Genomic DNA, 27,693 nt, shown 5'->3' on the forward strand with positions numbered 1-27,693 from the left:
TCTTAAAAGGATGTATATCGTTTAGGAGTATAATATAGTATAATAGGACTGTGTAGTATAATAATACTTTATAATATAACAGATCTATACTTATAAATTGACAGGAGCCAAACACCTCTCACTGTCGTTGTGCGTGGTAATCTTTGCACAGAAACCCGTTCACGCAGAGCGCAGTATTTTTAATAGATTTAAAATCTGCCTCTTTCCTTTGAACCGTTCGGTTCCCCACACAAAACCTGCCCCTCGCGGCGGCGGCTCCTGCTCCCCGCCGGGCAGCACGGGGTTAATCCCCGCTCCCACCCCATTGGCCGGCCGGAGGTGGCGCTCCCTCTGCCGCTCCTATTGGAGGCGAGAGGCCGAGGGCGCTAGGAGTCGGCCTATGGGAAGGCGCGCTGCGTCCCGTTGGAGAGGGAAGGGCGGTCGTCTCATTGGTCAGCAGGCGGGCGGCGAGTGGAGCGGGGCAGGCGGGGCGGCCGCCCATTGGCTGCGGGGTGGGGGCAGGGTGCCGGGCGGCACCATGTTGGGGAGCTGGCGGGGGCTGGCGGCGGCGCCGGCTGGGGACATGGAGCGCGGGCACCGGGCGGGGTGAGTGCGGAGCGATGCGGGGGACGGGCCGGCGTGGGCCGCGGGGCGCTCCGCGGCGTCGGCGGGGGATGGGGGAGGCCGCTCCCGCGCCTGCCTGCGTGGCTCGGCGGGGCGGCGGCACCTGAGGACGGGCACGCCCCTGCCGCCTCGTTCTGCCCGGGGCACCGGCCGGGGAGGGAGAGGAGACGGCCCCGCCGCCTTCCTCCGGGGGGCAGGGGCTGTGCGGGGCCGGGCCCGCTCGCCGGGGTTGCCGGCGGGGGTGTGGGGTATCTGCGGGGCTGGGTGCCGGCTGTGGAGCCCCGCGGAGAGGGAGGGAGGAGCCGTTAGAACCGTTACGGCTGTTGGCCAGGGGCGCGGTGCGCTCGCGCAGGTGTGCAGCTGTTCCGCCGGGCCCGGGCCTGCCGCGGGGCGGCGGGGGGGGGGGGGGGGGGCGGTACGCGGAGCGGCGGGCCTGCCGCTGAGCTGCCCCGCGGGAGGAGGAGGCGGCGGGGGCGGGCTGCGCCCCCGGAGGGCTCCCGCAGGTGGGGCCGCGCCACTCCGCCCTGCGGTGCCGCGGGTCTCTCCGGTCGGCGCTGCAATCCGCACGGCTGGGTCCTCCGGCACGTAGGTCGTGTTCGGCCTGAGCAGAGCCGCCTCACTGGAAATACCTCCACGGTTTTCGTGTGCGGAAGGTCAGGTTCCCGAAATACCTCCTGCTTTCATCCGTGGTCAGTTAAGGACTTCATGGACGTGGCTATAGCAGATGTGAATGTTTATCTGCGCTCTTATGTTTCCTTCCTTTTCTGGATCCTTGTTTTCAGATGGGAAAAGAACCCTGCACAGCTGTGAAGCCTGCTGCCTTTCTAACGGTGTACTCACGCTTGTGAATAGCCGTCTGCACAGTGGACTAGCTCACAGAGCACCACTTGCAGCTTGGCTACGGTCATTGGCCAGTTGCGAAAAATAAAATGTGTATTGTTGAGCAGAAATGCTGATTGTAGTTGTCAAAGCCGTGGGTTTTGCTGTTTTTAAAGGACATCTGTCTTTAGATCCTTTCTGGATACAGATGTGTATAGGCAGTGCAGCTGTTTTGGTTTATGCTAGCTGAGGCCCTGGTCCTGCAATGTACATATGTGCTTTAGGGTTTGAGCAAACAGAGAAAACTGTAAAATGCAGATTCTCGTCTTGCAGTGAATTCCATGTGAATAGATCCACCTGGTACTTATTACAGCACAGGGCATTAGCATTGTGGTCTTATTTAATTTGAAAATGACTTCGTGCACCCCTGACGTCCTTAAGTCTGACCTACATAGTTGCAACAAGATTTGTCTCCATTTGCAGTACAAACTCTCAGGAGGGTGAGGTGGATTTTATTTTGTCGCATATTAACAAAGTTGGCGACTCAATTCTGATACCAAAATCTTTTGTTCTTTGGCTTATTGTCCGCTGCCTGTCTTCTTGGGAGTGGGGAAAATTGATTGGCCCTATTTTATGGCGGAGTCAGGCTTACTGCTGCTAAATGTCAGACAGGTATATGGACCCTGGTTAAATTTTTGGTGCCCGTCTTAGGTGCAAACTGAATAAACGTAAGACCATCAAGTTGAGAAAGCAAGCTACAGGATTTTCTCACTGCTTTGGCTTCACTTCCAAGTTGAGCAAGGCTCCCTAGAACATTTCCAGCTCGTGTTACTGTTGTGTATCTGCCCACCCACAACGGTCAGGTAGAACTTCAGTAACTGGGATGGGGGAGTTCTTCCCTTAGTAGTGAAACTGATGTGTTTTCTGACCAGGTCCCAGCATTTTCTGTTTCGGTACTCTTGGCTCCTGCCCGTGTCCCATACCGTTCTGCTTTACAGTCCTTTCAATTCCTTCCTTCTCATGCAGTGTTTCCAGCTCCCTCTGCGTACCAGCTGTGCGCACACTGGTTGCCCAGATGGCCAAGGCGAACAGACAACTGTTGAGCTAACGCTACAGCCTTTCCCTCAGCACTCCCCAGCTGCCAATTCCCAGTAAACACATAAACTCTGCCTTCAAAACATGTACTGTTCTCTCAGATGCATTTGAAATTAGCCAATGGATCCAAAAGCTTACCGGTGAAAAGTGTGATTATATAAACTTTGTTTCCATAGGAAACCATGCTTGAAGGAAAGTTGTTCCGTGAGGAGAATTAGGGAAGCCTGGTTTCCTGGGGACCGGGAAGGTATATACCGAGTTGTCCTTGGCTTCTTGAGGCTTCTATCCTCTATCTGGCCAGTTGTCTTTGTAAAGCTCACGGAAGCATTCCTCTGACAAATTTGCTAGAATCGTGGGTAACAGATTCTAAAGTTACTGAGGAATATAATGGGGCAGGGTGGACAGACGGATGAATGCAGTTATTTCATTTCTCATAGAAATGGTGTGAGAATATATCAGGCAGTTACTGACTTTTGCAGTTGCAGGCGTGGATAATGCAGCTGTTAAAATGCTTGTGATCTTTCATACTTTATCTGCTCTGTAGCTCTTGACTAGGGATAAAGTTGTGCATGTGCAAAGGAAAGTTTGAGCATAGACTGGTGCAAGGATTTTGCCTATAGGTAAAACAGAAAAAGAGATGGAGAAATAGCAGGCAAGTAAATATCTGTGAAGCCTTGTGCACTGGATTACCAAACTTGTACGCAAACCAGGCAGCATACAGAGAGTGGAAGTGACAGAATGAGTCTGAAAAATCTAAGCAAAGATCTGTGGGAGCCTGCCTGTGAAAACTGAAATAACAAGGCTTATGCAGAGAGGGAAAGCGTGAGCTACCGAGGAGTTGGCCAGAGAGGGGTGGATAGGAAGAAAGATTGATCTGGTGATACTGAAGTACGTTTTGGGAAGAGGAAAATGTCGCTACTGTGTACACAGTTTCTTCAAGGCATTTCCCAGGATTTGCTGGAGAACTTTTAAAGACCTTTTCATAGGAGAGCCCAAAAAGCATAGAGTATTTAGGAAGAGAAAATGTGCATTTAAACAGGAGGTAGAGCATACTTATTCATATTTCTGTCAGATCGACATCTGTTTAAGCTATGATTTTTTTGTGTCCTTGTGCTGGCAGACCAAACCTTTGCCTGCCCTCAGACCTTATCTGTCATTTGGAGCATAACAAAATCCTTGCATATTGTATGCAAGTATTCTTGAGACAGTAGCTTTCTTGCTTTCCGATACAAAAATAAGATTGATATGTGACATGGTGTTGATCTTGTGACTCTAATAAAAATCATTTTCTGGTATATGATCCTCTGCTAATTTTGTAGGCTGCTTACAGTAGCTATGTTTGTAGTGGGCAAGTTTCATGCTGCTTTTCAGACTGGGACTAAAGTGGTATGATGTTGTTATTTAATGCCAGTGGGCATGCTTTAGTTTAGGCCTTTGTGTGCAGTGTGACCTTGCTGTGATTTTTAGAAGACGCTGTTATTTGGATATTGATTTGGAAGACTTGTTACTTGCTGGTTGTAACGAGAGAGAAAATTGATCAGGAAATATCCCAAAGAGGTAGTGAAAACCAAGAAGCATTTCTTATGCAAACCTGCCGGTTGACTACACTATTAAAAAGCTGGTATGGTTGTTTATTTCTGACTATTTTCTTTTCCAGGTTCATCAGGAGTATGGGAAAATGGTAGACAGGGAGATAAGGTTTTCTGTACTTTCTAAGATGGAGATGGAGTTTGGGTGGTAAAGCAACAAAACTCTTTGGATTATGTCTTCTGTTTAGTAATGGTAGCTGGAGATAATGCTGAGCAGAAGCTCAGGAAAAAAAGAAAAGAAAAAAGAAGCCACTTCTAGAGTTTCCTGGCCTTGATAAGAGATCAGCAGCTGCTGCCCAACAGCAGGAGGGAATGTGTGTTGTTCCGGGACTGTAGGTACACAGGGATTACTCTCATTGTTAGCTCTGATCAGACATGTAAAAGGTACTTGACTTCTGAAAACTTTATTTGGGTTTTTCCTTCTCTGATGCCTTCTGGTTCAAAGAGCATCTACTATCATTTTGTGCATCCCGCATTCCTACGTCTCTTATGTAGAAGTAAGTGGTTACTCTGTTCCTTTGCCCCATTTTGTCAAGCGTGAAGACCCTTGCCTTACCCTCTCAACCCTGCCAGTTTCTGGAGCTAGTTCCTTTCCGGGTCTCCTCCTGAGCTTATCCCTGGGTTTACTTCTGTCATTGTCCTGGAGCCTTTTGCCCTTCGTCCCAGAGAGTTCTGCTCACAGCTCACCCTATTTTTCCCTTTTTAAAATATTGGGGTTTTCTTCTTATTTCATGTGTTTCTGTGGCCACCTTTCCCATCTCTGTCCTCATTCCAGGACCAGCTTCACGCTTCCTGAGCTTTCATAATCTTCTTTTCCAATCCAAACCTTTTTCCAAAGACATGTCCTTTTCTTCAAATTGCTTTCTTCCAAAACAGTGTAAATGTTTTCTTACACCACCTCGGCACTGTCACTCTTGCCATCTTCAATTTAAAACAACAAAGCTTAAGTTCTTGCTCTCCGTGTTAAACATCTTCACGAAGGGATTCATTTTTATTGGCTTGTACAATGAGGAGCATAATGTTGGCACCCAAGGAGTAACGTACGGGCTCTGCAGCTAGCGGGTGGAATCAATTGCATAGCAACCTCAGGGGTGTTTTGTTGTTTGTTGGAGAAAAGCAGCGGATGACTCATTTTGGCAGATGTCAGTAAAAAGTCAGAGCCAACTCACCTGCTTAAAGCTACAGAGAGCAAAATCAGGGTAGGGGTTTGGTTGGGGTGTCAGGAGTAATTGTATAACTTCAGGAGAAATGTTTGGTGAGGATTGGTTGTTCAGTTAAGGAAATTGCTGAAATGTCTTATAGCAAACATTTTTTGGTAAATTCTATCTACATAGGTGGAGGTTTTCAGCCAAAATTGGTTTCAAAGCTGTCACAAAAGATAAACTAAGTAAATTTAAGTGGTGGCTCTAGTTATATTCTCCTCCTCAGCCCCAAGAAGCATACCTGGAGAAACTCAGCATTCCTGAAAATAAATCTAGAACAGTGAGTGTCCAGTGTGGGCTCCAAAGGTATGAAACATTTCTGTCCAGTGCTTTAATTGGCCATCACGGGGCTGCGAGGCTTTCTTAAAATATATGTGTACATGTATACATATCTCATAACTAGGAGTAACTGTTCTGAAATGACCTGTGTTCTTCTCTGTAACTTCTTAAAATCTCTAATGGATTTTAAAAATGAATGAAAGGAGATCTTGATAACAGCAATGTTCAAAATGATTTAGAGTGACTAGTTTTAAAGAAGTGAAATTACGAAATTACAATGAACGGGTACAGTTACTGCCTGATCTGCTTTACTTGCTTTCTTAGATTTAAGAATAATGTTATTATTTAGGGCTCTCCTCCTGGGTGAGTCTGTATTTGCAAGAACAAGGGCTTTCAGGTCAGGTGCATCTTCCTTGTCTGTGCTTCTCATTCTTGTGCTTGCAGTGTGTAATATGCAGATTGACACGCTGCTTGGAGAAATACAAGCTGCCTAAACAGAACTGAGGTGAACAATAATTTGTTTTAATTTCTATATAAACGTGTGGCTTGTTGTCTTTCACTATTACTACAAGCACTTATTTTCCAGTAGATTAAAATCAGCATTACATAGTTAACAGGGGACCATAGTAGTAGTTTGAATCGTCACTGAGACCCTACCTTCAACCCTTTGTGGGGTTTTTAGTGGTTGCTGTTAACATTAAACCACTTGTTCACACTTCAGTTTTAACTCATTGTCATTGGGAGACTTTCACTTTCTTTCCTGCTTTGGCAGACAGGTTTTATAGGAAGTATTTAAGAGGCAAAATGTGTAACTTGGGAAGGGCCAAACTGAACCGAGCTGTCACCTAAGGCGGGACAATGACAGCAAAATAATTCAGATGGTAAACTGGGCTAAAAGCCTTGCTTCTGCATCGTCGGAGCATGTCGCCTGTAAGTTGAGTGGTGCTCAGCTTGGTAGCTGTGCTGAAAAGAGCGATTTTTGAAAATAGGAAGATCTGACAGTTTGTTACGGAATTTCCTTGTGATTTCTAAGTGGTTCAGCTGCTGGTCCTTTGTCGGGCTGGCCTGGGCCATAGTTTTACCTGCAGGTATAATCACTAGCACTGCTGCCAAGAGAAACGCTTGTTCTTGGCCTCGTGGTGTGCCTTCCTCAGGTGCTTGTGAAACTACATTGGAAACCAGATTCAGGGGAAGGTGCCCCTTCTGTAGATAGGTAGGCTTTGTAGGAACTCCATGGGTCATCTCCCACTATTGGAGCTGCTGTGCCGCCCTCCCTCGTTTCTCTGACTTGCACCAGTAGTGGCTCAAAAACTAGCAGTAGTAGGTGGTTCACACACAAACCAAAGAATGTGGTTAATGTTTGGGTGGGTTGGAAACCTGGATCCTTGAACTACCTTGCAGCTGGGTTGTATGAATGCTAACGCTGAGGCACAGGAAGGTGGGAGAACCACGTAGCTGGGAGGTAGGGTGGGTCTCCTATAGGCCTAATGTAAATTTATTTAAGGTGCTGTGGAGTCATTCTTTGGCTTGCATGTGTTTTTATAGTAGTACTCTTACACTGTGCCAAACCTAATTCTGTGCTGGTGACTTGCTCAAAGGATGTGTCACGTACTGTTTGCCACAGCCTTAATCTGTGATGGAGATGTACCTCAGCAATGTGCTGAGGCCCCTCAGAACCATCGTAACCCTCCGTGACCTTTGCACGTAGGGCACAGTATCACACAGATGCTGAAGATGGCTGTGATTATGTGGCCAGCAAGTCACGGTCTGGCTGTCCTTCGGTTGCTGCTGGTAAATTAACTTAGCCCGTGCAGCTTGTTTTTCTGGTGACATGATTAATAATGACTGGTTTGTACACTTATTGTTAAATCGCATGAGAAGGCTTTTCTATATTAGTAAGGCTTTTCTATATTAGTCCTACAACAGCTCAGGGTGCCATTTGTGGTTTTCAAAGTCTTGTTGAGGGGTAAGACATGTCTTTGCAGCCTACTGTAAATATAGAAACACAGATGAGGCTTTAACTGTGTTGTAGGTGAGGTTTCTGAGAAGAGGCAGTATTAGTGTTTGGGGTTTTTTTCTTTGTTAGTTTGGTGTTGAGATTACAGATATTTTGTATATTTTTTGTGGTTATTGGTTTTACAGTTGACTGCACAAGGTATATAGTTAACCACAAGGAAGCAAAGATGTCCCCCTTTTTTCTTTTTTTTTTTTTTTTTAAAGAATGGGAAAAAAGATGCATAAATTATAGTGACAGCAAATGAGAGGCAATAAACAAATGAAGTCTATTCTGTTCTTATGTCTTGTACCTTCAGGAAACTAGGCTGTACAGCTGTTCTCACCGGTTGTCAGATGTCAGAAAATCTACCTGGGAGCTTTGTCTTGAGGGATGAATCTTGAGGAAACCAGAGGTCATGGGTTCTCTTGCTAATGGAAGAGTGTTTGTGAAATTGGAGCCATCAACTTAAACTACAGTTCTCTGCAAAAGTCTTGCCTATGGTAGTTGCAGCTGTTATGATTTCAGCTGTGTAGATGCTATCAGGCAATTTCCCCTTTTGGGCAGATCACTGAAAAGCTACAGGAAGACAGCAAACCCCATGGGTTTTAACAGAAGTGTTTGGGCTTTAGGATACAAGTGTACATAAATGCAGACTTACATTCCAGGTGTAAACTTGATGTTGAGTTTGGTGGGATCTGTAGGAATGCAATTTTGTAAGTTTGTGTTTTGTTTATTTTTAGGGGTACAAGAAGATGCTTCAGTGGTGATACCTCTTTCACAATGCAAGTTATGAATGAGATTCATTAACTAACATCCCCTTCCTCACCCTGATCTCCAATAGACTTCCTGTAACGCTTGGAAGAAAAGGTCAGGGGAGAAGGGTTGAAGGTCACCATGAAGCTGAAGCAGCGAGTTGTGCTGTTGGCCATCCTCCTTGTCATCTTCATTTTCACTAAAGTTTTCCTCATTGACAACTTGGACACCTCAGCTGCCAACCGGGAGGACCAACGCGCCTTTCACCGTATGATGGCAAGCCTCCATGTAGAACTGGACCCCCGACTTGACCATACGTTGCAGTCCCCTTGGGAAATTGCAGCCCAATGGGTGGTGCCCCGGGAGGTGTATCCCGAGGAGACGCCCGAGCTAGGGGCTGTTATGCATGCCATGACAACCAAGAAAATAATAAAAGCTGATGTGGGATACAAAGGGACCCAACTGAAAGCTTTGCTAATACTTGAAGGAGGACAGAAGGTTGTCTTCAAACCCAAGAGGTAAATATTGCCTTCAAGGACTGAATTAATAGCTGCTTTATGTATTACTTTTTTAATCTCCATGTTGTTGCATTAATCTTTAAGTTACAAATCTATATGTAAATGGAAAGGCCATTCTCTTATTTGTGAAACAGTGTAGAGCCGTGCTGATGCTCTAGTAACATCAGGTTGCTGCACCAGCTGTCTCAGGCTGTGTAGCTTTGATGCTCGAAGCAGCCTGTCTTTAGGTTAAAAGAATAATCGCTGTGTTCAGTCCTGAGGGAATGTTAGTTAAACCTGATGTTTCTAAGCAATATCTTCCTGATCGTGGCAGGGCAGGTTCTGGCAGTGCAGAGACAAGTCTGCCTACTCTTTTCTGAGTAAGGGTCACATCAAACTGCCATGAGAGAATGCAGTTCAACAACAGGGAAGGAGTGAAAGTCGACAGTGGTCTTAAAAGTAAATCTGGGTGTCTGGTGTAGCTGCATGAAGATTGTAAAAATGGCTTGGCAGGTCAGAGTGAAAGCCTCAGAGTTTCCTGTCTGCCAGTAGTGAATATTGGAGGAGTAATGTGAGAATGGATGAGTAGTGATACTTCCTTGGTATGGCCTCTGTTTACGGTGATCCACAGGGAAATTGGACAGGATTGAACATTTATGGAGTCTTGTGGATGTCTGTAAAGCTTTTTGAACTGTTTGCCTTCAGGGAAAAGGAGAAGAAAGAAAAATGTAAAAAAAGTAAGGCAGGTGTGTTTTATGGGAGTACACTGCAAATGTTAAGTGTTGTCATCGCAGAATGAGTACATCTCTCTGCAAAGGATATTGAGTTGAGCAAGCATGAAGTCCTTCTGTCATGTTAATGGATGATAAGAGAATGAGGAAGAAATCTGCCCTCCACTTCTTGAATTTGCAGGGCTGTTTCTGTATGGTTAATTACTGGTCTGGCTAGAGCTTCATTCTGGGGCTAGGCTGTGTTTAAATGGTGTGAACCTTTCACACAGAAGTCTTGGTGGTACGACAGATGGCTCATCCAATAAATGCAGTAACAAGACATGGTGTTTCTGTATTGCTTTCTGTATATGTGAGTGCTGTAAAGCATTTCACCAAGCATTAAATTACATTCCCATAATGGAATGTCTGTGCAGGCTAGCACAGTGACTATGCTTCCATCAAGGACACGTGCAGCTGGGAAAGTATGTAGGAGTGCTAGATGGTATGGCCCTAGCCATGCTGGTAGACCCATGTTCTGTTTGTGACTTCCAAATAGTGAGGCTTGTAGGTAGAGTCTTGTTCTGTCATTGCAAGATAATCTCTTTAACTAGCTTTTGACCTGAAAAGTTTGTGAGAGTTACTACTAAAAACCATTTCCAGAAAACTTAGTGGTTGGGGGAGAATGAGTTCTCTTGATTTGCCACCTTTGCTCTAGAAAGGACTAGATTCCTACTGTGCGTGGAAGCAAGAAGTTGGTTGTGTTTTACCAATAAGTTTTAGCTCTGCAGCTTTTAAAACGTGACCATGTTTTCAAAAGCCTGCTGTAGTGTATATATATAAAGATCTGAATTCAAGGAGATGTTCTGAGGGTTAGCTGCCTCATTTCAAAATCACTTGAAACCCAGCCTAAGTTACTAATGATTAATAGCTGCTACCATCGCTTGTCAGTGGTATATGTGAAATGAGATGCTTGTTTGGAGTAAGTTCCAGTTTGGCAGGAATCTGTCAAATCCTCCTCCCAAAACCTCCATGCCATCCTGCACTGGTTAATTCTCTTCTGAGATGCCTTGCAGAAGAGCTAAAACATTTGCTCAGACTGATGCAACGGACTGTCGCCTTGCTCCAGATCTTCTCTGAGTAGAGTATCAAAGCAGAGCACTGTGGCTTCTCTTACACTGCTGCTGCTACTGCTTGAACTCTGAATCTGTTGGAAATAATCTAGTTTACACAATTCAATACACAGATGGAAATGACAAAATAGATAATCTAATTTGGCCTTACTTTATTTGGAAATGTATTGCATTTCACCCATTTGCTCGCTATTGATTGTGGTATTTTATACTCATCTGAAGCATGCTTCTTGAGCAGTATCTAGACCTGATTCAAATGTCATGAATCTTGGAAATTTGTGTTTGCCTTGACTGTTTAAGTAACATCTATTAAAAAAGAAAAAGAATCCCAACACTTCACCAAAATATTCCATTGTTGTTGTAATGAGTGTCTAATTTCTATTTCTTGCTGTTCATTGCATCTTTTCTCCACCAGAATAAAGAGTCTTTTTATATCCAGTATTGTCCTCGAGTTCATGCTTGCTGATCTTGTAGCTACTAAAGATTGCATTTGGCATTTCTTCCACAATATCAGATTGTATTTGCACGTTAATCTACAATCCATTCTAACCCCCAAATCGTTTGTGGAGTTGCTGCTTTCCAGTATAAATAGTGCCCTGTTCTGTAGCTGGGTCTGTGCTCTTTGTTCTTAGATGTGACTTGGCATATGATTGAATTAAAACTCATTAATTTGAATGGACACCGCTTCCCAAGCTTTTGAGACCACTGTAATTACTGACCTTTCCTCCTTATTTACTACTTCAACAGTCTACACTCTTTAATCTCATTAATAATTTTTCCCTCTCCCATGGGCAATCATTTTGAAAGTGACCCAGAGTGCGTTTAACTTAGCACTGTTATTGCACTTGTTACTCTGAACAGCAGAGTTGATGGGAATCCTGCATGAATCGCTTTATTTGACTTATTTGGATTACAGATATGCCAGGGATTATGTCGTGGAAGGAGAACCGTACGCTGGCTATGACAGACACAACGCAGAAGTGGCAGCCTTTCACTTGGATAGGTATGGAACTATTGGGTTACCTGGTTTTATTGTCTCTGGTGAATGCTTTTTCAGAGTTGGGGAAGAAGGAGTCCCTTGAAGAATACACCTCAGGTGTGAGCTATTTCTAACCTGCCAATGTACCACATTGAAGCCAAAATAAAAATTAGCTTTTTTTGTGAAACTTCGTTTCAAAGATCTGTGCAAGAATCTAACATTTAAGATTTTTGTGAAGAACTTGAAAAGGAGCATGAGCACTGAAACCACTGATATTTCATATTATATGAAAGAAAGAGCTCAGCTAAATTCTGTGGAAGAGTCTGGAATGCTGAATGTATGTGCTAAGTTAACGTCCAGTATGCTAAAAAGTTAAGTCTAATGTCTAGATTAAGAATTTAGTCTAGACTAAGCATGAATCAGTGCATCCTAGATGAAAAATGGCTATTCATATATTAATTGTATTCAAGGGTATCCAGGTGGGTTTGTGGACCTGAGCTGGAGGAAAAAAAATCAACGTTATGGGACATACAAAGAATAGGGCAGAAATTACCAAACCCTAAACATTGATGGTTACAAAATAGGAGTTTGAGGTGCAGTTTCATTGAGAATAAATGAGCGCGGTCTTGGTCTCCTCATTATAAGATGACTATATTGTCACTTTGGAGAAGATTTCTGAAGATAAGTAAAGCTGTGAAAAATTCTTATATGAAGAGACTTAAAATCTTGGGGAAGAAAATAAGGAGGGACAAATATAATGAAGATTCGAATGATTGAACTTAAACCGAGGTTTTAGTCTTCCTTTCCTAGTACATAAATAAAAGGCTCGTCACTGTGACTGAATTCATAGGTGGTAAAAGACATGTTAGTCCTAATTCACCTGTGGAACTCATTGCACAGATAATAGAAAGCAGTAATTCTAGTTGTGTAAAAGTAATGGTGTAATACCCATCACTGTTGATGCAATCTTTAGGTAGGGGACCAAAATCAGAGTATTTTAAGACCAAAAAAAAAAAAAAAAAGTAGCCACATGTCTGTTGTCCGTTTGTGATTTCAAGAAAAACACGGACTTGTGTTTCCCTGAAAAAGCAATGATTAGGCATGGTAAAGCAACAATTCAAAAGCCTCGTTCCAGTGTCCAAACCCCTCGTTCTTATCCCTTCCTTGCTTTCTCTTTGGCTGTGTTTTGGTGCTTGTTCCTCTGGCCTTTCTCCTCTCTTGTGGGTTATACACCTCTATATTCGTCAAGAATACCTAGCAGAGGCTACCTGCCAATGTAATTTTAGTGTGTACCTTTGTTTTGAATGGTGACGGTTACATATTTTGTCTGAGGATGCTATTGTTTCAAGAAGGACCTGAAAAATACTGTATGTTTACCAGTAATGGGGAGGCTGTGCTAGCCAGAATACTGGCCTTTCAGCTGTGGGTCTGAAAATATAGGGACAGGTTTTTCCAGATCATATTTACTTGGAACACCTGTATTTTCTTAAGCTGTGAATAACTCTGTGTTGGCTATGAATTTTGTCTTCATGCATACATGGTTTGTTCAGGGAGACATTTTGCGTTGCCCTTTCTTAGAGGTATCTTATATTTATGGAAGAGGACTTCCTCTGATATCTAAAAAAATAGTTTGCAGCTGTTAGAGTGACTCTCCCAGCATCTCTGTGGAATATAGATTGTCCCTTTTTCAGAACGGACAGTCCCTTTTCAGTCTCTTTTTCTGAGATGCAAAGACTACCAAAAGGGTATCGAAAGTACATTAAGAGAGTTGAGGCTGACGTTGTACTGATGTTTGTACTCCTCCTTTAAGCACTTTTAAAATTCCATTAGAAATACCCAAGTCATTTGTGGTCTCAGAGCAAAGACTGTGGCAGACATGGGAGTGGAACCTGGATCTTGTGACTGCAAGTTTTATGATTATTTTTTCCACCTCTTTTCTTTTTTTTTTTTTTTTCCAGACACTTCAGGCATTCAGTTTTGTTCTCCCATTCTCTCTTCCCTTCTCCCCCCCCTCATGCCAAACAAAATAACTCCCAGATTGTTTACTTTCAAGTATAATTGAATTGGGCTTAAACATTACATTTTAATAAATAGTAATCCCCACAAATTATAAATGATCTTTCCAGGTGACCAGCCCAAAGGCCATATGGTTACTGCTTCAGCCTGTACAGAAGACAGATGATGGATATTTCTGGTATGAGGTCTGATTTCTGACAGTTGGACCATGGTGCATCCTGTGTTGCTCTGCTGCAAATGCTCTAATAAAGGAGTGTCACTGATGGCCCATAGAGCAAGTTTAACATCCAAGCACTTAAGAAAAATGAGTTTCCTTACTTTGCCTTGGACAAGAGAGGAGGTTTCTGCAGAGTTCCAACTTTATTCTTTGGTCTCAGCCATCTCAATTTCAGACAGTGGCACAGACACTGTGGTTTTGTTTTCTTTTAATTTAGAACTGCTGCCTATGTTGCAAATTCTCATGTCATGTTTTTTCACCCCAAATCAGAATTCTGGGTTTCCGACGAGCTCCACTGGTGGTTGGCAGGTTTGTGAATCTACGTACGGAGATCAAACCGGTTGCCACAGAGCAGCTTCTGGGTACCTTCATGACTGTGGGTAAGTGAATTCCATGGATTGTGCAGCCCCGTAAAGAAAACATGTTTAATGGGAAAAAGAGCCGTGGGAATCTGACACGGTTATAGAACAGTTAACCATGAAACAGGAAGCTGGTAAGTCTCTTTCTGTGCCAAGAGAGATCGTAACGCTTGTATAACCCCATTTGGCGGGGGAGGAGGACTTGATTTTCCCCAAGTAGTTCTTCCTCTATAACTTCTCAGTGTTCCCTCATGCTGCTGTTACAGATGGGATTTTTTTGAGTAAGAATTTTCTCTCTGCTGTCAGAGGTGGTAAGAAAAGTCTGTGATTAGACCTGAAAGGAAAAAGATGGAATTGTATTTAACACGAACATAGTGGCGATTTGGGATAATTTATAGACCTGATGCATCAGTTGGTGTTAGATGTTGTTTGTGCTGCATCAGAGTCTGCTGAGCATTCATAACTAAATGTGTCAGAACTCCCGTATGTTGTTTACAGTAATAATGCTGTGAAGGGCACTTAATGGGAATTATGAATGTGAACTCCTACCAGGTGGTCATTAAGCACCAACAAATGACTTATGCTTCAGTCTTAACTCCTTCAGGCTTTCATAAAATATCCAATTATTACTCTTTTTTTTTTTTTTTCCTAATAAGGAGACGCTAGAGATGATTGTTCATTACAACTGATAAATGTGTGCCTGTGTATATTTGCATTACAAACACTGTTGGTAGTCTCACCTACTAAGTTTGCCTAATACTTTCAGTTACAAGGTGTAACTTACAGATGAGAGTAGCTCTGCCTTGCCAAACTCTTTGCATTCAGATCGGGTGTCTGCTTCAGGCAGACTTTACTTTTTCTAATTTCAGCCAAGATAACTAAGCAGTTTTCTAGCAGAAATGCTGACTTGAAAAGCATGGCTCCAGAAATTTTCATTGCCGGAATTTCCTTAGGTTCCTTGAAACCGCCTGTTCTGCAAAGCATGAACCAAAGAAATGGGTGGATCTGGGGAGAAGGTTGTGATCTCTTGTCAACCCAAATTTGACCAAGTTTCTGAGGTTTTGAAGAAAAGATAATTCATGCATGCTCACCGCAGATTTGCTAGAGTCGCAACTAGAATCTCAAAGAATTCTGTCTCTTGCTAGACCTGCGGCAGGCCATGGATAGGAAGAGAGACTTGCAGCGCTTTCCATAGAAACAAGAGATCTGGTCTGCTGCAAGCTCTGTGTTGTTAATGTTCATCTCTCTGATGTCCTCAAGTTGTCTGACGGAGGTAGTGGGAGCACAAGAGCCAGGTCTGGATGGAGGACTGCAAAGGAGTGCTAGCTGGCTAAGGGATTGTGATGTGTAAGAATGAAAAGCAAAAAACATGTCTTTCGGTGAGCTGGGCCTGATTTGGGGAGGATATTGGATGCAGAGCCAAAGGAAGAAAGGACAGGAAATAAGTGGAATCGCGAGGAAGGGAGACGTAGTTGAAGAATGTTTTGGAAGAACATCCGTGAGTATGGAACTGGAATTAACTTGGCAAGGATCAAGCAAAGGCAGGTTAGAAGGGTGAAATAGAAAAGGTTAAGCTAAAAATGTTCATCTAGGCTATGTAGATTATGCTATGGGCTACGTAGGCCTTAACGGACTAAAGCCTGCAGGGTTTCATTGTTCCTTTCCCATCAGAAGACATTCGTGCAACATTTGACAGATTTGCATTCCTAGGTCATGTAAGAATGGCAGCTTGTTTGTGTTTCCCTTGCTGAGTCAGCTCAAGTAACTGAGACGTGGCAGGTTGTAGGACTCCAATTTGAGTTCTGCTTAGTTTTTTCTCACTTGTCTCTTTTTGGTCAACTTTTTGAAGTGGGAAATCTGACACATGAACCCCGAAATGTAAAAACAAGCAGTGCTAGGGTTGCAAAGTGAAGGTCCTAAGGACGAGGAGAGGATCACAAAAACTTGTTGATAATGTAATGTTGTATTAACCCTGTGAGATAAACACATTAGAAAATATAATTACTCTCTCGTTTGAATATTAGTCTTTAATGTTGCTTTGAATTAAGAGATGCCTGTTTAATCTCTTTTGAGCCGCCTCCTCTCAGAGATAGGAAGCATGAGGTCAAGTGCAGTGAAATCCTATTGCAGGGAAGGCTCTGCTGCAACAATATGCTCCTGAATTTCAGGTGGCATCCCTTGGATTAAGTTCTGCTCTCTTGATACCTCTTCATTATTTTTTTTTTTAAGGTAATAACACTTGCTTCTATGGGAAGTGCTACTATTGTCGGGAAACAGAACCAGCTTGTGCAGACGGGGACATCATGGAGGGGTCAGTGACTCTGTGGCTACCAGATGTCTGGCCTCTTCAGAAACATCGGCACCCTTGGGGCAGGACTTACCGTGAAGGCAAACTTGCCAGGTATGAAAATATGATAGGGTTATTCTTTATACATGATAATTTGTACTGGAATAACCCTTGCAATACAGCGGCTAATTAAGGAGCAAATGCTCTCAGAACCTTGAGCTTTGCCAACAGCTTTCTTGATATGACAGTAGAAGTCAAGAAGTATAGGATGAGATTTAAATTGAAATAAGCAAGAAAGAAATCTTCATTGTTTTCCACAAGACTTAGTGCTGTCCTTTTCCTACTCCTTGCCTGGAACAGAACTCCACCGTGCAGTCACTCCAAGCTCTGAAAATCTTGGCTCTGGGCAAACCAAGACTCTTCTCTTGTGCCACTATGCCTTTTTTTGACACTGTGCCTCTCCGTGGCCCACTAAAATATGGTAGCATTATGCTATTTTCTGCCAGACCTGATTTCATGGTCCTTGTGTTTCTTTCAAGAGTTGCAGAGCTGGTTTAGCTTAAGTAGGTAGGCACTGAAAAGTTCTTTGCTTTGAATACCATCAGTATTTGGTGACCATGCTTAGCATCTGAAGAATGCTTTTAGAGGAGGACAAAGGTGGAGTCTAGCAATCTTGTACAATAGGTAGAACATGTCGGAGTATTTGGGTTGGAGATGGTTTTGCCATGACCAGAGCAAATGGTTTTGAGCTTAGTAAATTTTTCAAAATCTGTGTCCTGGACAAGTGATTAGAAAGAGATTTTTAGTCCTTGATCTAAAATAGCCTTTGATTTCCCATGACATGATTGTTCTCAGAATCTCATCCAAAGGCTTCATTGAATTGTTTTAGAGTATTAAACGTACAGTTTGATTTTTGAGCAGCAGATGTTATCTCCTTTCCAACAGGTCAAACCACTTGTGTTTAGTACATGGTAAATTGCAGTAATGAAGGGACTGAATTTCTTGGAGGTGTTTCTTTTTTGAGAGAGAGAGTTTTTCATCATAAACTGCCTGCTTACACAGGCGTTTACCCTGATACCTATGCTGTTTTGATATTTGCTGTATTTTAAACTTACTTCCTCTTGCCCCATTCAGATGAGATTGCATGGTACTGTTGTTTTGCACCTCATCGTGTTGTGCTTTTCACTTTGAGAGCATCAGGAGAATTAAATGTTCTATATGTCACACTCTCCTTTTTCTGTGTCTGGTAATCACAGAAAAATAACTCTGTAGGAATTTTTTCCTCATCTAACTGTTTCTACTCTGTCCTGAGTTGACCTTTTGAACATAATTCATATAGTCACATTAGTGTACGTAATCTTTAATGGACCTGTAATAGATAAAATCCCTGACCTTCGAAGTCCTATGCTAATACAATATAAATGATCGGAAATAAATGTCGGAGAAAGGTCTGTCTTGAAAGGCTGAGTGGAAGATGAGAAGACAGCATAGTATATCTGAAAAATTGTTGCAAGGAGATTAAGTACTGATCTAAAGTAAAATGAGAGAAAGAGAAACACTTGAGGGAGAGAGGGATGTAGTATAAAAGAAATGTATGCAAGGAGGAGTATGTTCTGAGACTTTTGCCTTGTGGATTTGTGCTATAAGTTAAATGTGAGTTGGACCTTAATACAAAAGAAAGAGGGAACTAGAGACAGCATTTGAGGAGTGTCTGGACATAATGACAAAAACATTAAGAAGATAAATTTTTGGCCACTCTGATTTGAGTAACTGGAGGCTCCGGGCTCCTAGAAGACGAGGTGGGGTATGTGGCAGTTCTAATAGTTGGATTCTGATCTTTCCCTGCTTTTATGACTCTCTGCAATTTTGAGCATGTCAGCAAGTCTCTCCAGCTTGTGTTTCCTCCATTTCTGTTTCCAAGTCGCAGATGGTTTAAGGCATTTCCAACTTAACTGCTATTTTGCGAAGGATTGTTTCAGTCCTTACATGGAGGATGTTATAGATGTACTTGTCATTTAGTTTGGCAGATGGAAAGGATATACACCAGAGATTTGGCTGTTTTGTTGGTGGTGTTGAATAGTGTTGAAAACTGTAAAGAAGAAAATGAGAAAATTTTAAATCCTAGCTTTGGAGAATTGAGATATGACATTGGCGTTATAAAACCAGAAGTACATGCCTAGGTTATGCGTAGAAGGAGAGGAGAGAAAAGGGAAGCTTGAAATCATGCCAGTGGAGACGGAGGTGAGATACTCTGAAAGGAAATTAGGGAGGAAAGAGATAACTGTGAGTGAAGGAGAATGAACACATATGAGGCCCTTCTCCTCAGGACAGAGGAGGTCATTAGTAACCATGATGAGGTTATTTGCATTAGAAGGGAAAAAATGAAGAGAATGGCTGGAAAGCAAGACTGATGGGAGCAGGTCAAGGCAACAGAAATAGACACAGTACGTGAAGTCTTTAGTTAGGAAGTTAAGGGAGGCGAGTCATGACAGTAATCTTGTCATGAGGCAGCCCAACCACTGCCGAATTGTGAGCCATGAGGAAGCAAACTCTGACCTTGTTTTCTGTAGGAAGATGATGTGTAGCCTTGCACTGAAACTATAGCTTGCTCCATACGCTAGGGTGTTAATACAGGATTTACTCTTTTAATAAAACATTTTTGTCTAGCTCGCTCTTCTTGAGTCTAGCCTTGATTGCTGCGTTCACCTTTTCTTTATGCACTCATAAGTGACTCAAGGGGCAGCTATAAATACCGATGGTATGCAATCATGGAATGTTCCTTGAAGATTTGATTTGGTTTCTTTTGCTGGCCCGCAGGTGGGAGTATGACGAAAGCTATTGCGATGCTGTGAAGAAGACTTCACCATATGATTCGGGCCCTCGTCTCCTTGATATCATTGACACCGCCATCTTTGACTATTTGATTGGGAATGCTGACAGGCATCACTATGAGAGTTTCCAGGATGATGAAGGAGCCAGTATGCTCATCCTCCTGGATAATGCCAAAAGGTGAGGGTAAGGGAAGTCCTGGTGGCCAGGAGTGGCGATCACAAGGGCACACACTTATCTGCTCTGTATCTCTTTGTTTTCTTTCTCTCATTAATTGTTTCATTAATAGCTTTTGTGCTTTCCTTCTTATCAGAAATCACCGAATATTAGGGTCCTTCAAAGGCTGTCGTCCTTACTCTGTGCTCTAGATATGATGACTGCTTTGGGCAAAGTCTTACTTAAACTGTAGAAACTCCCAAATTAGCACAGTATGACCTTTTTTCCCCAAGCAACTTTTAAAGGTTACTTAAGTCTCTCCTCCTATCCCCAGAGAAGCCCTCTCCCTATTTAATTAATGGAAGATTAAAAACTTACTATTTACCAGTGAGTATTAGTGAGTGCCATAGTAAAATTAGATCTTTTAAAAAATATGCCTCTGAATAATTTGGCATTCCCTGCCTTCTGGATATGTCTACTCTGGCGTTACAAGGTTAAAATGGAGATAGAACTGATACTGAGAGCAAAATATGATGATGTCCTGAGTGTGGACGTTAACTGTTATTGAAACAAAAATGAAGCGTGTAGTAACTGATAGGAACTGATGAGAAGTCCTTCTTGAGGCCAAACTTTACTAGGCATACGTGTTTAAAATGTGAATTGTTCTTTCTCTGCTATAGTTTTTGTATGTCGACTGTATAGTTTAAGTTAAAAATCCTGTTCAAGATACAACCTTGTTTAAATCATAACAATTTTCTTAATTTTTCTTAAAACCAGAGATAACCTATTCCACTTTCTCATGCTTTAGTCCAGAGACTCTCAAGGTTTTTTTTCTGATGGGCATTACCACCTGCAGTGGCAGTGAGTTTCCCTTTCTGTGGATGGACAGATCCTTGGAAGGCTTGGAGTTACCGTTTCTTTCCCCATTTGCCTTTCATATAGTGGATTCCTTCCTTCCTTTCTCCTCTTCCTTCCTCATTTCTCTGTAGTGGCTTAGTTGCGTATTTGGTCTTTAAGCACCAGGCTGTTCAGTAACACTCCTTCAGTTATGTCAGCAGGATGCATTCCACCTTGGGACTGCTTAATTATTGCTGCTTTCAGACTGCTTTAGGTGAATTTGGGAAAAATTGTCTTTCTATAATGCTCTGGCATTGTGCTAGGAGGAAGTTATGTATTAGTCACTGGAAGTAAATATGGTAGTTGAAGGTCACGTCAGACCTTTCATTATGGTACGTGCTTATAACGTTATGAAAACATTTCCGATGGGGCTTGGCAAGCCCAGAAGTAAATTGTTGTCTTGAAAGCTTAAGTAAAGTTCTTTCTGCTCCTTTGAGATAAGGGATAGGGGGACAGTTTTTTTGTAGAATCATAGAAGATCTCAAGTTGGAAGGGACACATAAGGATCATCGAGTCCAACTCCCTGCTCCTCACAGGACTACCTAAAACTAAACCATATGACTAAGAGCATTGTCCAGACGCTCCTTGGTGCCACGGTCACTTCCTTGGGGAGCCTAATCCAGTTTTAAAGCTACTAATAACAGAATTATTTGAGCAGAGTAATGCCAGACTCCTAGAGTAAGTTATCTTTATTGAGGAGAAAGTTCTTTGTTGAAAACAGTATTATGAGGAGGGTTAAACTATTAAAAAAAACCAAAACAAATGTGTTTAGATGAAGCTCAAAATACCATGAAATTCTTTTGGCAGGCCTCCCTGAGAAAGTGTGATCGTGTTAGAGTTGATCACCTTGTTAGCCGAACTGTTGATCTAAGCTTGGCCACCTAAACCAGCACGTGGCTGCTGTTCTGTTCATTCCCTGTACAGCTGTGTCAGGCAAAGCTCCCGCTCTGTGTCCAGAATACCAATTATTCCTTTCTCCTGCTTTGGAAGATGAGCTCAATTTCTAAACTCCTCTGAAGTTCATTTCTAAGGTGCCTTGGTCTGATAAAGAACTAGGTGTGCTGGTGTCGGCTTCTGTCTACCTGATACATTAGCTGATGCTTTTGAGAGTTATATCTGTAATTGGTCATGGCCTATTTATATTTTCATTTAAATGATTTGATCTGTTGGAGCATGAAATTGCCTAGTATTGATTTTCTTGAATTCCTTACAAATCTGTTGATGTTGAGAACAACATTACGAGTTCAACTGCTTCACTTGGATTTAATTTTGCTTTTCAGCTTTGGAAACCCTGCCCTGGATGAAAGAAGCATCTTGGCTCCTCTTTATCAGTGCTGCATGTAAGTGAAACACAGGGATGCTGTTCACTTTACTTATGTAATTGCTGTCCTTAGGTTTGCAATGTAATTAAGTTTGAAGCCTTCTGGCAACCTGAAAATGTTCACTTGGGTATATAGTGCTTTATGTTTTTGAGGTACTGTGTTTGTTTGATGCATTGTCACTGCTTAAGCTGAGAAATACATTTTTATTAAGGAAGTAAATCAGATGGTAGACTGTAGGAAGTAGTCTCGCCTCCAGGTCGCTGATTCAAATCTATCCTTAGCATAACAGGTACTTTGCATCTGCAGCTGTCTGCATCCAGCTCCTGCTGAATAAAAGTTCACGTCACAGTTTGAGTTCTGCCTGACAGAAGCTAAGGACTCAACGTGTCTGTTAACTAACTACCTTCATTTCCAAATGTTCTTTCTGAACAAGACTGCAGCACTGCTCAGGGTACTCCTTTCAAAGCGAACTTTGTAGGTTTTTTGCAGGATTTTGTTTCGACTTTGGCCTTGTGAGCTGTGTTTGGGCTCTTTTTATTTTTAGAGGCTTGTGACTTATTGATTTCTGGTTTTTGTGGCTGCTTTCTCACCAGGCCATTGCTACTTCTCATTAACAAATAGATAAAAGTACCAGGAAGAAAAATACTGATATATCCATTTCCTCCCTCTGCTACTTCAAGATAACATTAGCTCCTTTAAGCCTTCCAAATTAAGCATTTAGCTGAGAGTTCCTTGAGCCCATCCTTGGAGGGTTCTGTCTCCTGAGTTCCTTGGGGCCTGTGAAACCTGGGTGCTTTGCAGAAAGCCTGAGCTCTCACCCCCTGCTTGCACTAAACCGGGCTCTGTGCGTGCTACAGTACACCTGGCCTACGTTCTGCAAGAATCTTGCAGAATCCATATGGAGAACAATTAAAGTGAATTATTTTCAAATTCTTCAGTTTTCCTACCTTAACTTTAAATGCATTTTTGATTTCCTGTTTTATGAGCATCGTTTGAAGTCTTTCTCATCTAGCTTCTCCCAAATACAACCAGAACAGACATTCATCCATGTAAGAGACTTTGCAGTTTCCTGCATTTCAGATATCCTTTCTTTCTGATACCAGGCAAATGCCATGTAAGAATTCATACGCATAATTGTTTTAACCGTAGGCTTGTTACAACACTTGCTTATATTGCTGGTTTCTTTAGAAACCATCAAAAGCAGACAGTTTAGACCAGTGGTGCTGAAACAGAAAAATTTGGGAAGAATCCCAAGAGACTTCTCAGAACAAGACAGTTCAGGTGGACTGACGTGAACAAGTTTAATGGCTAGTGAAGCAGAAAGATCCCTGCTGCATTCACTTTCTGTGGAAGTTCAGTTGACTGAGTTGTGTCCTTTGTCATTCATTAATTGTTAGTCAGTGATGCTCTTCCTGAGGTAACATGAGTCTTGGTTTTGAATTAACAGCCAGGCTGTTAATTTCCTTTCCTTTCCTTTTCAAACTGTGTGTGGGAGGCCTCAGGACTGAAGAACTTCCTTGCTAGCACTTGAACACATTCCTGTATAACATAAGAATTACATCACATTAGATTATTTCTTCTTCACCTTCAGTCTTCAAGTTTTACTTAGATATTGCATGAATGCAGTGCAGTTATACCTGGACCTTCCCATCCCAAAGCCTTTTTTGTAGTAAGACTCCGTTCTATTTAGATAAGATCATGATGTAACAGGCTCCCTCAAGAGGTTGGCTTTGGTATTGCTGATGGAACTTCAGCAGGACAGTGGTACGATGACGTGTTTGTTTCTTTTACAGCATCCGGGTTTCTACCTGGAACAGACTCAATTATCTGAAGAATGGAGTACTGAAGTCTGCCTTAAAAACTGCTATGTCGCATGACCCCATCTCACCAGTGCTTTCTGACCCTCATCTGGATGCCCTAGACCAGCGGCTTCTCAGCATTCTGGCTACAGTGAAGCAGTGCACAGACCAGTTTGGGCCAGATGTTGTGCTGGTGGAAGACAGGATGACACTCTCTCATTTGTAATTGTAGTGGAACACAGATGAAACTCCTTTTTTTAAAAAACAAACAAAAAAAGCGATAGAAAAACAGCACAATCAGTTCGGAAAGGCTGTGGCCAAGATGAACTGAAATGAACAGGAAAGCTTCCGAGCCGGAGAAACAGGTGACGCTGGCTTTTACCTTGGGCTGACAGCAGTGAGGTGGGAAGTCAGAGTTTTGGATGGCTCAGTACCCATAATGGCATCTTGGCCGTTGTGGTGTGTCCATTGCCGGCAGTGGACATTGCACTGGATAAAAATGGCTCTTGGTGTTGGTGGAAGCGTGTGGAATACAGACACTAATTTGTGGACTGAATCTAGAGGGGACAAACGGAGATGAACGATATGGTCCTCTCCCCTTCTCTTCCCCACATATACTCTTGCGAGTTTTTTTGTCTGATTCAGGGTTGTACATAATCAGCTGTGAGCTGGTTAGGCATTTTACTGCTTCTTTAGAGAAAGAGGAAGTGGTGAATAAAATAATTATTAGACTGAAGAGTTGTGCCACCCCCCCGGGGGTGGGATGTTCTTCTGAATGCCATTAGGGGTGGGAGAGGAGACCTCTGCTGCTCACTTGTCTTTTCCTCGATAAAAGGCTGGGAATGGGGTTTGCCTCATATGTGATAACGCTTCAGTGTTTTTGCTGAAGTCCTATCCAAGAATTATCCACAGGGATGGAGATTTAGGGGAGGACAAGGTGGTTATACAGCACTTGGTAATTAAGGGGTTAAAGTAAGTTTCCACTTGTCCTGTCACTGTTTTCCATTTATAAGGAACCTGGCAAGGTCTGAGTAGAGGAAATAGCCTTGCAGTTCTGTGTCCATACTAACCACATTTTCATCGTATTGTAGCCGAGGAGGAGGACAGCATCTGTCCTTGGAAGCAGGTTCTGTTTAGCGAGGTCATGCTGCTTACTGTATGCCCTGTTTAATTTGGGGAATCTGGGCACGTTGCACTGGCAAAAGAGAGGTGTACTGCTGGACTTCCCCAGCAACCAACAGCCATGGCAAGGCCCCGAAGAGTGGAGAGAACCCTGAGTTGTGCTCTTTCTTCCTCATGGCATGTGGAGAGAGATTCCTGCTGCTCGAGGTTGTAACCACAGCTCACTGCTGCTGTTTGGTGGACACTAGTAGTTTTTCAGTCCCGCTGTCTACCTGGCCTGGCTTGTGGGTGAGCTCTGAAGCTGTGAGCATTTCCAGTAAGTTTTCTGCCTTCCCCAGCTGCTTCCTGCAACCCCCACTCTGATGTTCTGACTGGAGCGATCATCCTGGAGTGCTCGCTCCTCATGGTTTCGCCATAGATAGGGGACAGTTGGTGTAAGTTGGCTTTTCAGGGCAGACTTGCAGCACTTGTCCTACTCCTGTCATCCTTCAGCACTGTGTCAGCTTGCATTGCTTATGAGCTTGTGGCTGTAAAACTTGTCGCACTTGTGGTAGGTCTGAATCTCTGTCTCTAGAAGGGAAGCAGCTTCGTCATTGCATTTCCAAATTTAACAGGTTTGCTTCGATTTTCAGTTCAGACAGTATGGTCCTCAGAAGTAAGGAAGGACCCCACTTCCCAAAGTGATCATATATTATTGAACTTGTGAGCAAGAGCAGCAAAATGTCAGTTTAAGACCTTTTTCTTGATGTCAAAATCTTTCTAGCTCTGCAGTAGTGTGGCAGGCAGATAAAGAGCTGTTTCCTGTTCTTGCACCTGAAGCCATACTGATCAAAGAGGTGTTAGTGAGTTTATTTTTAAAATGCAGTTTTATTTTGTTGAAGTTTTTTATCATTGCCTGAGCAGAGTATCTTGAAAGCAGAATGCAACTGTTTACCTGAAATTGAATTTTATGTTCTAGATCTCTTCTGGACTTGGCCACATCACAGACCCACCCCACAGTTGGGATGGGACGCAGAGTTAGTTATTGGTGTTACTAGTCAGGACCGTAACGCACAGCCAGCTTTTAGGACACTGGTGTTAAGCTAGTGCCTGTTTATTGCTGTACTTGATAATCTAACACATGCTTTAGAAGCCGTGGTCCTTTGGGGAGCGTAACCCACCAGCGTGGATTGTTCCCTTGTGTGCTCAGCTGACGGTGAGCATGGGCAGGAGCCACGCAGGGATCGCTGCCCGGCTTGGCTGGCAGGCAGACCTTGGTGCTTGAGCGAGACAGCATTGGGAAGTACTGTGGGCAACAGCGAGGTGGTTAGGGAATGCTTTTATTCTAAAGCAGAACAGATTCATGCTGAGGCATTTTGGCATAAACTGTTTCCCAGGAAATTGAAGATGATTTACGCAAAGGGGAGATGGCGAAGCATGTGGTAGTGGTAGAAAACTATGTTCTCTTTGAGCTTAATCATGAGCACTTAATATTTTGGGAAGGATCTACCAAAATTTGAAGTTTTGATTTATATTTGATCACTCTGGATCATTTAAATTTGATTTAATAACAGAGTAAAAAAAAAAAAAGTCATTCTGTCTTTATGAAATTAAATTAGTGTTCAGGGCTTATGTATTGCTTGTTCACGGGGCTCTAAGCTGAAGCTTTTGCTGTCAGATGGACCCTGGGGATAAGTTTTCCCCCCTGGTGTGAATGTCAAAGATTTAAAGCATTGTATTGGCTTAATTGTAAACAAAGGGCATGAAGTCTGGCATCATCAGTAGGAGGAAGCAAGAAATGATTACTTTTTTTTCTTCTTTTTTTGTCATGTTGATGCTTCTGGTCACTGTAAACACCACTGGAGCTTGGTGTTCTGCAGCAGGAAAGAAGAATAAATTCCTCTCTTACCCAAAATCAGGACGATCTGAGTTTGGCCTTGTGATAATCTCTGGCATTTTGGCAGTGATTGTTGTTTTGCTTGAATACAGAACCCTGAGAAAATCTAAATTGTAACCATTGCAAAGGAAATCAGAAGCAGCACCCCCATGCAAACAGGGTCTGCTTGAATCTCTGAAAAATAGCGTTGTTTGTGAGGCAGGTGCTATGCGCTGTCGATGAGGTTTTCATGACACCTTCTGATTCTTGTTCACTGTGCACACTGTAATTCGCTGGCTCCAGATGTTACAAAATGGTTGTGTTGCGGATATTAGTAATATCAGAGCGCTTGAAGCACAGAAATCAAGAACTAATTAAAACGAGAGCATCATCAGCCATCTGCTATTTATCTCCTCCTTCCGAAGTCAGCAGTCGGGCTGGAGGAGACACTGAAGTCGGCTCCTCTTCCAGCAGCTAATGAACTGGAGTGTGTCTTGCCAAACAAACTTCAACTGAAAAATACTAATTTATTAAGAAGGTAATTTATTTGCTGTGGCAGCTGGAGCAAGATGCTTGAACCAGACACCCCTCTTGGAGCTGTCAGAGGATTGCCCCTGGGAGCAGCTGCACAAATGGAGATTGCTAATAAGAAAACAGAATGCAATCATGACTTTCTACTTGTATCCCCCGGGGTCAGATTCCGCATAAAGCAACATTGTGTGAATAAAGATTTTAATAAAGCAACATTGATGGATTGTTTAAGTCTCTCTCTCTCTCTCCCCTGTCTCACTCTCTTGTTCCAACATGTGGTGGGTTTGAATGTTTGAAGTGTCTGGCGGCTGACGTTTCACAGTTACTTCTTCACTAGTAGTTATCAATGGCATTTATTCCGGTCATGTTTTTCAAGAATGGGGTCAAATGCCCAGGTTATTTGCAAGAGCCTTGTTGGTAAGGAAAGATGTGTTTAAGAAGTGTCCCAAAGTGATACAAAAGAAGAACACACCTGGCTTTAAGTGGTCTTCAGACAGCTTTTGAAGGTGCGTCCCGTGGCCCGGTGTCTGCCAAGCACCTAGGCTGATTCCTGGGTTGTCCCCCAATCGGTTGGCTTTGTTACAGGGAGCAAGGGACGTGTGACGGCTTGGAAGGAGACGTATGTAGCGTTGGCAGGTGTCCAGGGTTGGC

General features: G+C 43.0%; 1 protein-coding gene across 2 annotated transcripts; it reads left to right on the forward strand.

The window, feature by feature from the left end:
- Positions 1–488: 488 nt before the first annotated feature.
- FAM20B (FAM20B glycosaminoglycan xylosylkinase) lies at positions 489–27,270 on the forward strand. 2 transcript variants are annotated; one of them, XM_054833616.1, is made up of 8 exons: positions 489–585; positions 8,324–8,854; positions 11,590–11,676; positions 14,156–14,265; positions 16,474–16,645; positions 19,349–19,540; positions 21,694–21,753; positions 23,529–27,270. In XM_054833616.1, exons 2-8 carry the CDS (start codon positions 8,478–8,480, stop codon positions 23,758–23,760), a joined length of 1,230 nt encoding a protein of 409 aa, XP_054689591.1. In that variant the 5' UTR covers positions 489–585; positions 8,324–8,477; the 3' UTR covers positions 23,761–27,270. The 2 variants fall into 2 exon arrangements, with proteins under 2 accessions (XP_054689591.1, XP_054689593.1); XM_054833618.1 differs by lacking the exon at positions 489–585 and adding an exon at positions 1,049–1,256.
- The last annotated feature ends 423 nt before the right edge of the window (positions 27,271–27,693 follow it).

The sequence above is a fragment of the Grus americana genome, chromosome 8 (assembly GCF_028858705.1).
Source record: "Grus americana isolate bGruAme1 chromosome 8, bGruAme1.mat, whole genome shotgun sequence".
Taxonomy (NCBI): Eukaryota; Metazoa; Chordata; class Aves; order Gruiformes; family Gruidae; genus Grus; species Grus americana.

Excerpts from the sequence above, each read along its gene's own strand:
- FAM20B (XM_054833616.1), top strand. The coding sequence starts at position 8,478 with ATGAAGCTGAAGCAGCGAGTTGTGCTGTTGGCCATCCTCCTTGTCATC. Across the intron at positions 11,677-14,155 it reads GCAGCCTTTCACTTGGATAG|AATTCTGGGTTTCCGACGAG; the intron begins GTATGGAACTAT and ends ACCCCAAATCAG. Across the intron at positions 14,266-16,473 it reads GGGTACCTTCATGACTGTGG|GTAATAACACTTGCTTCTAT; the intron begins GTAAGTGAATTC and ends TTTTTTTTTAAG.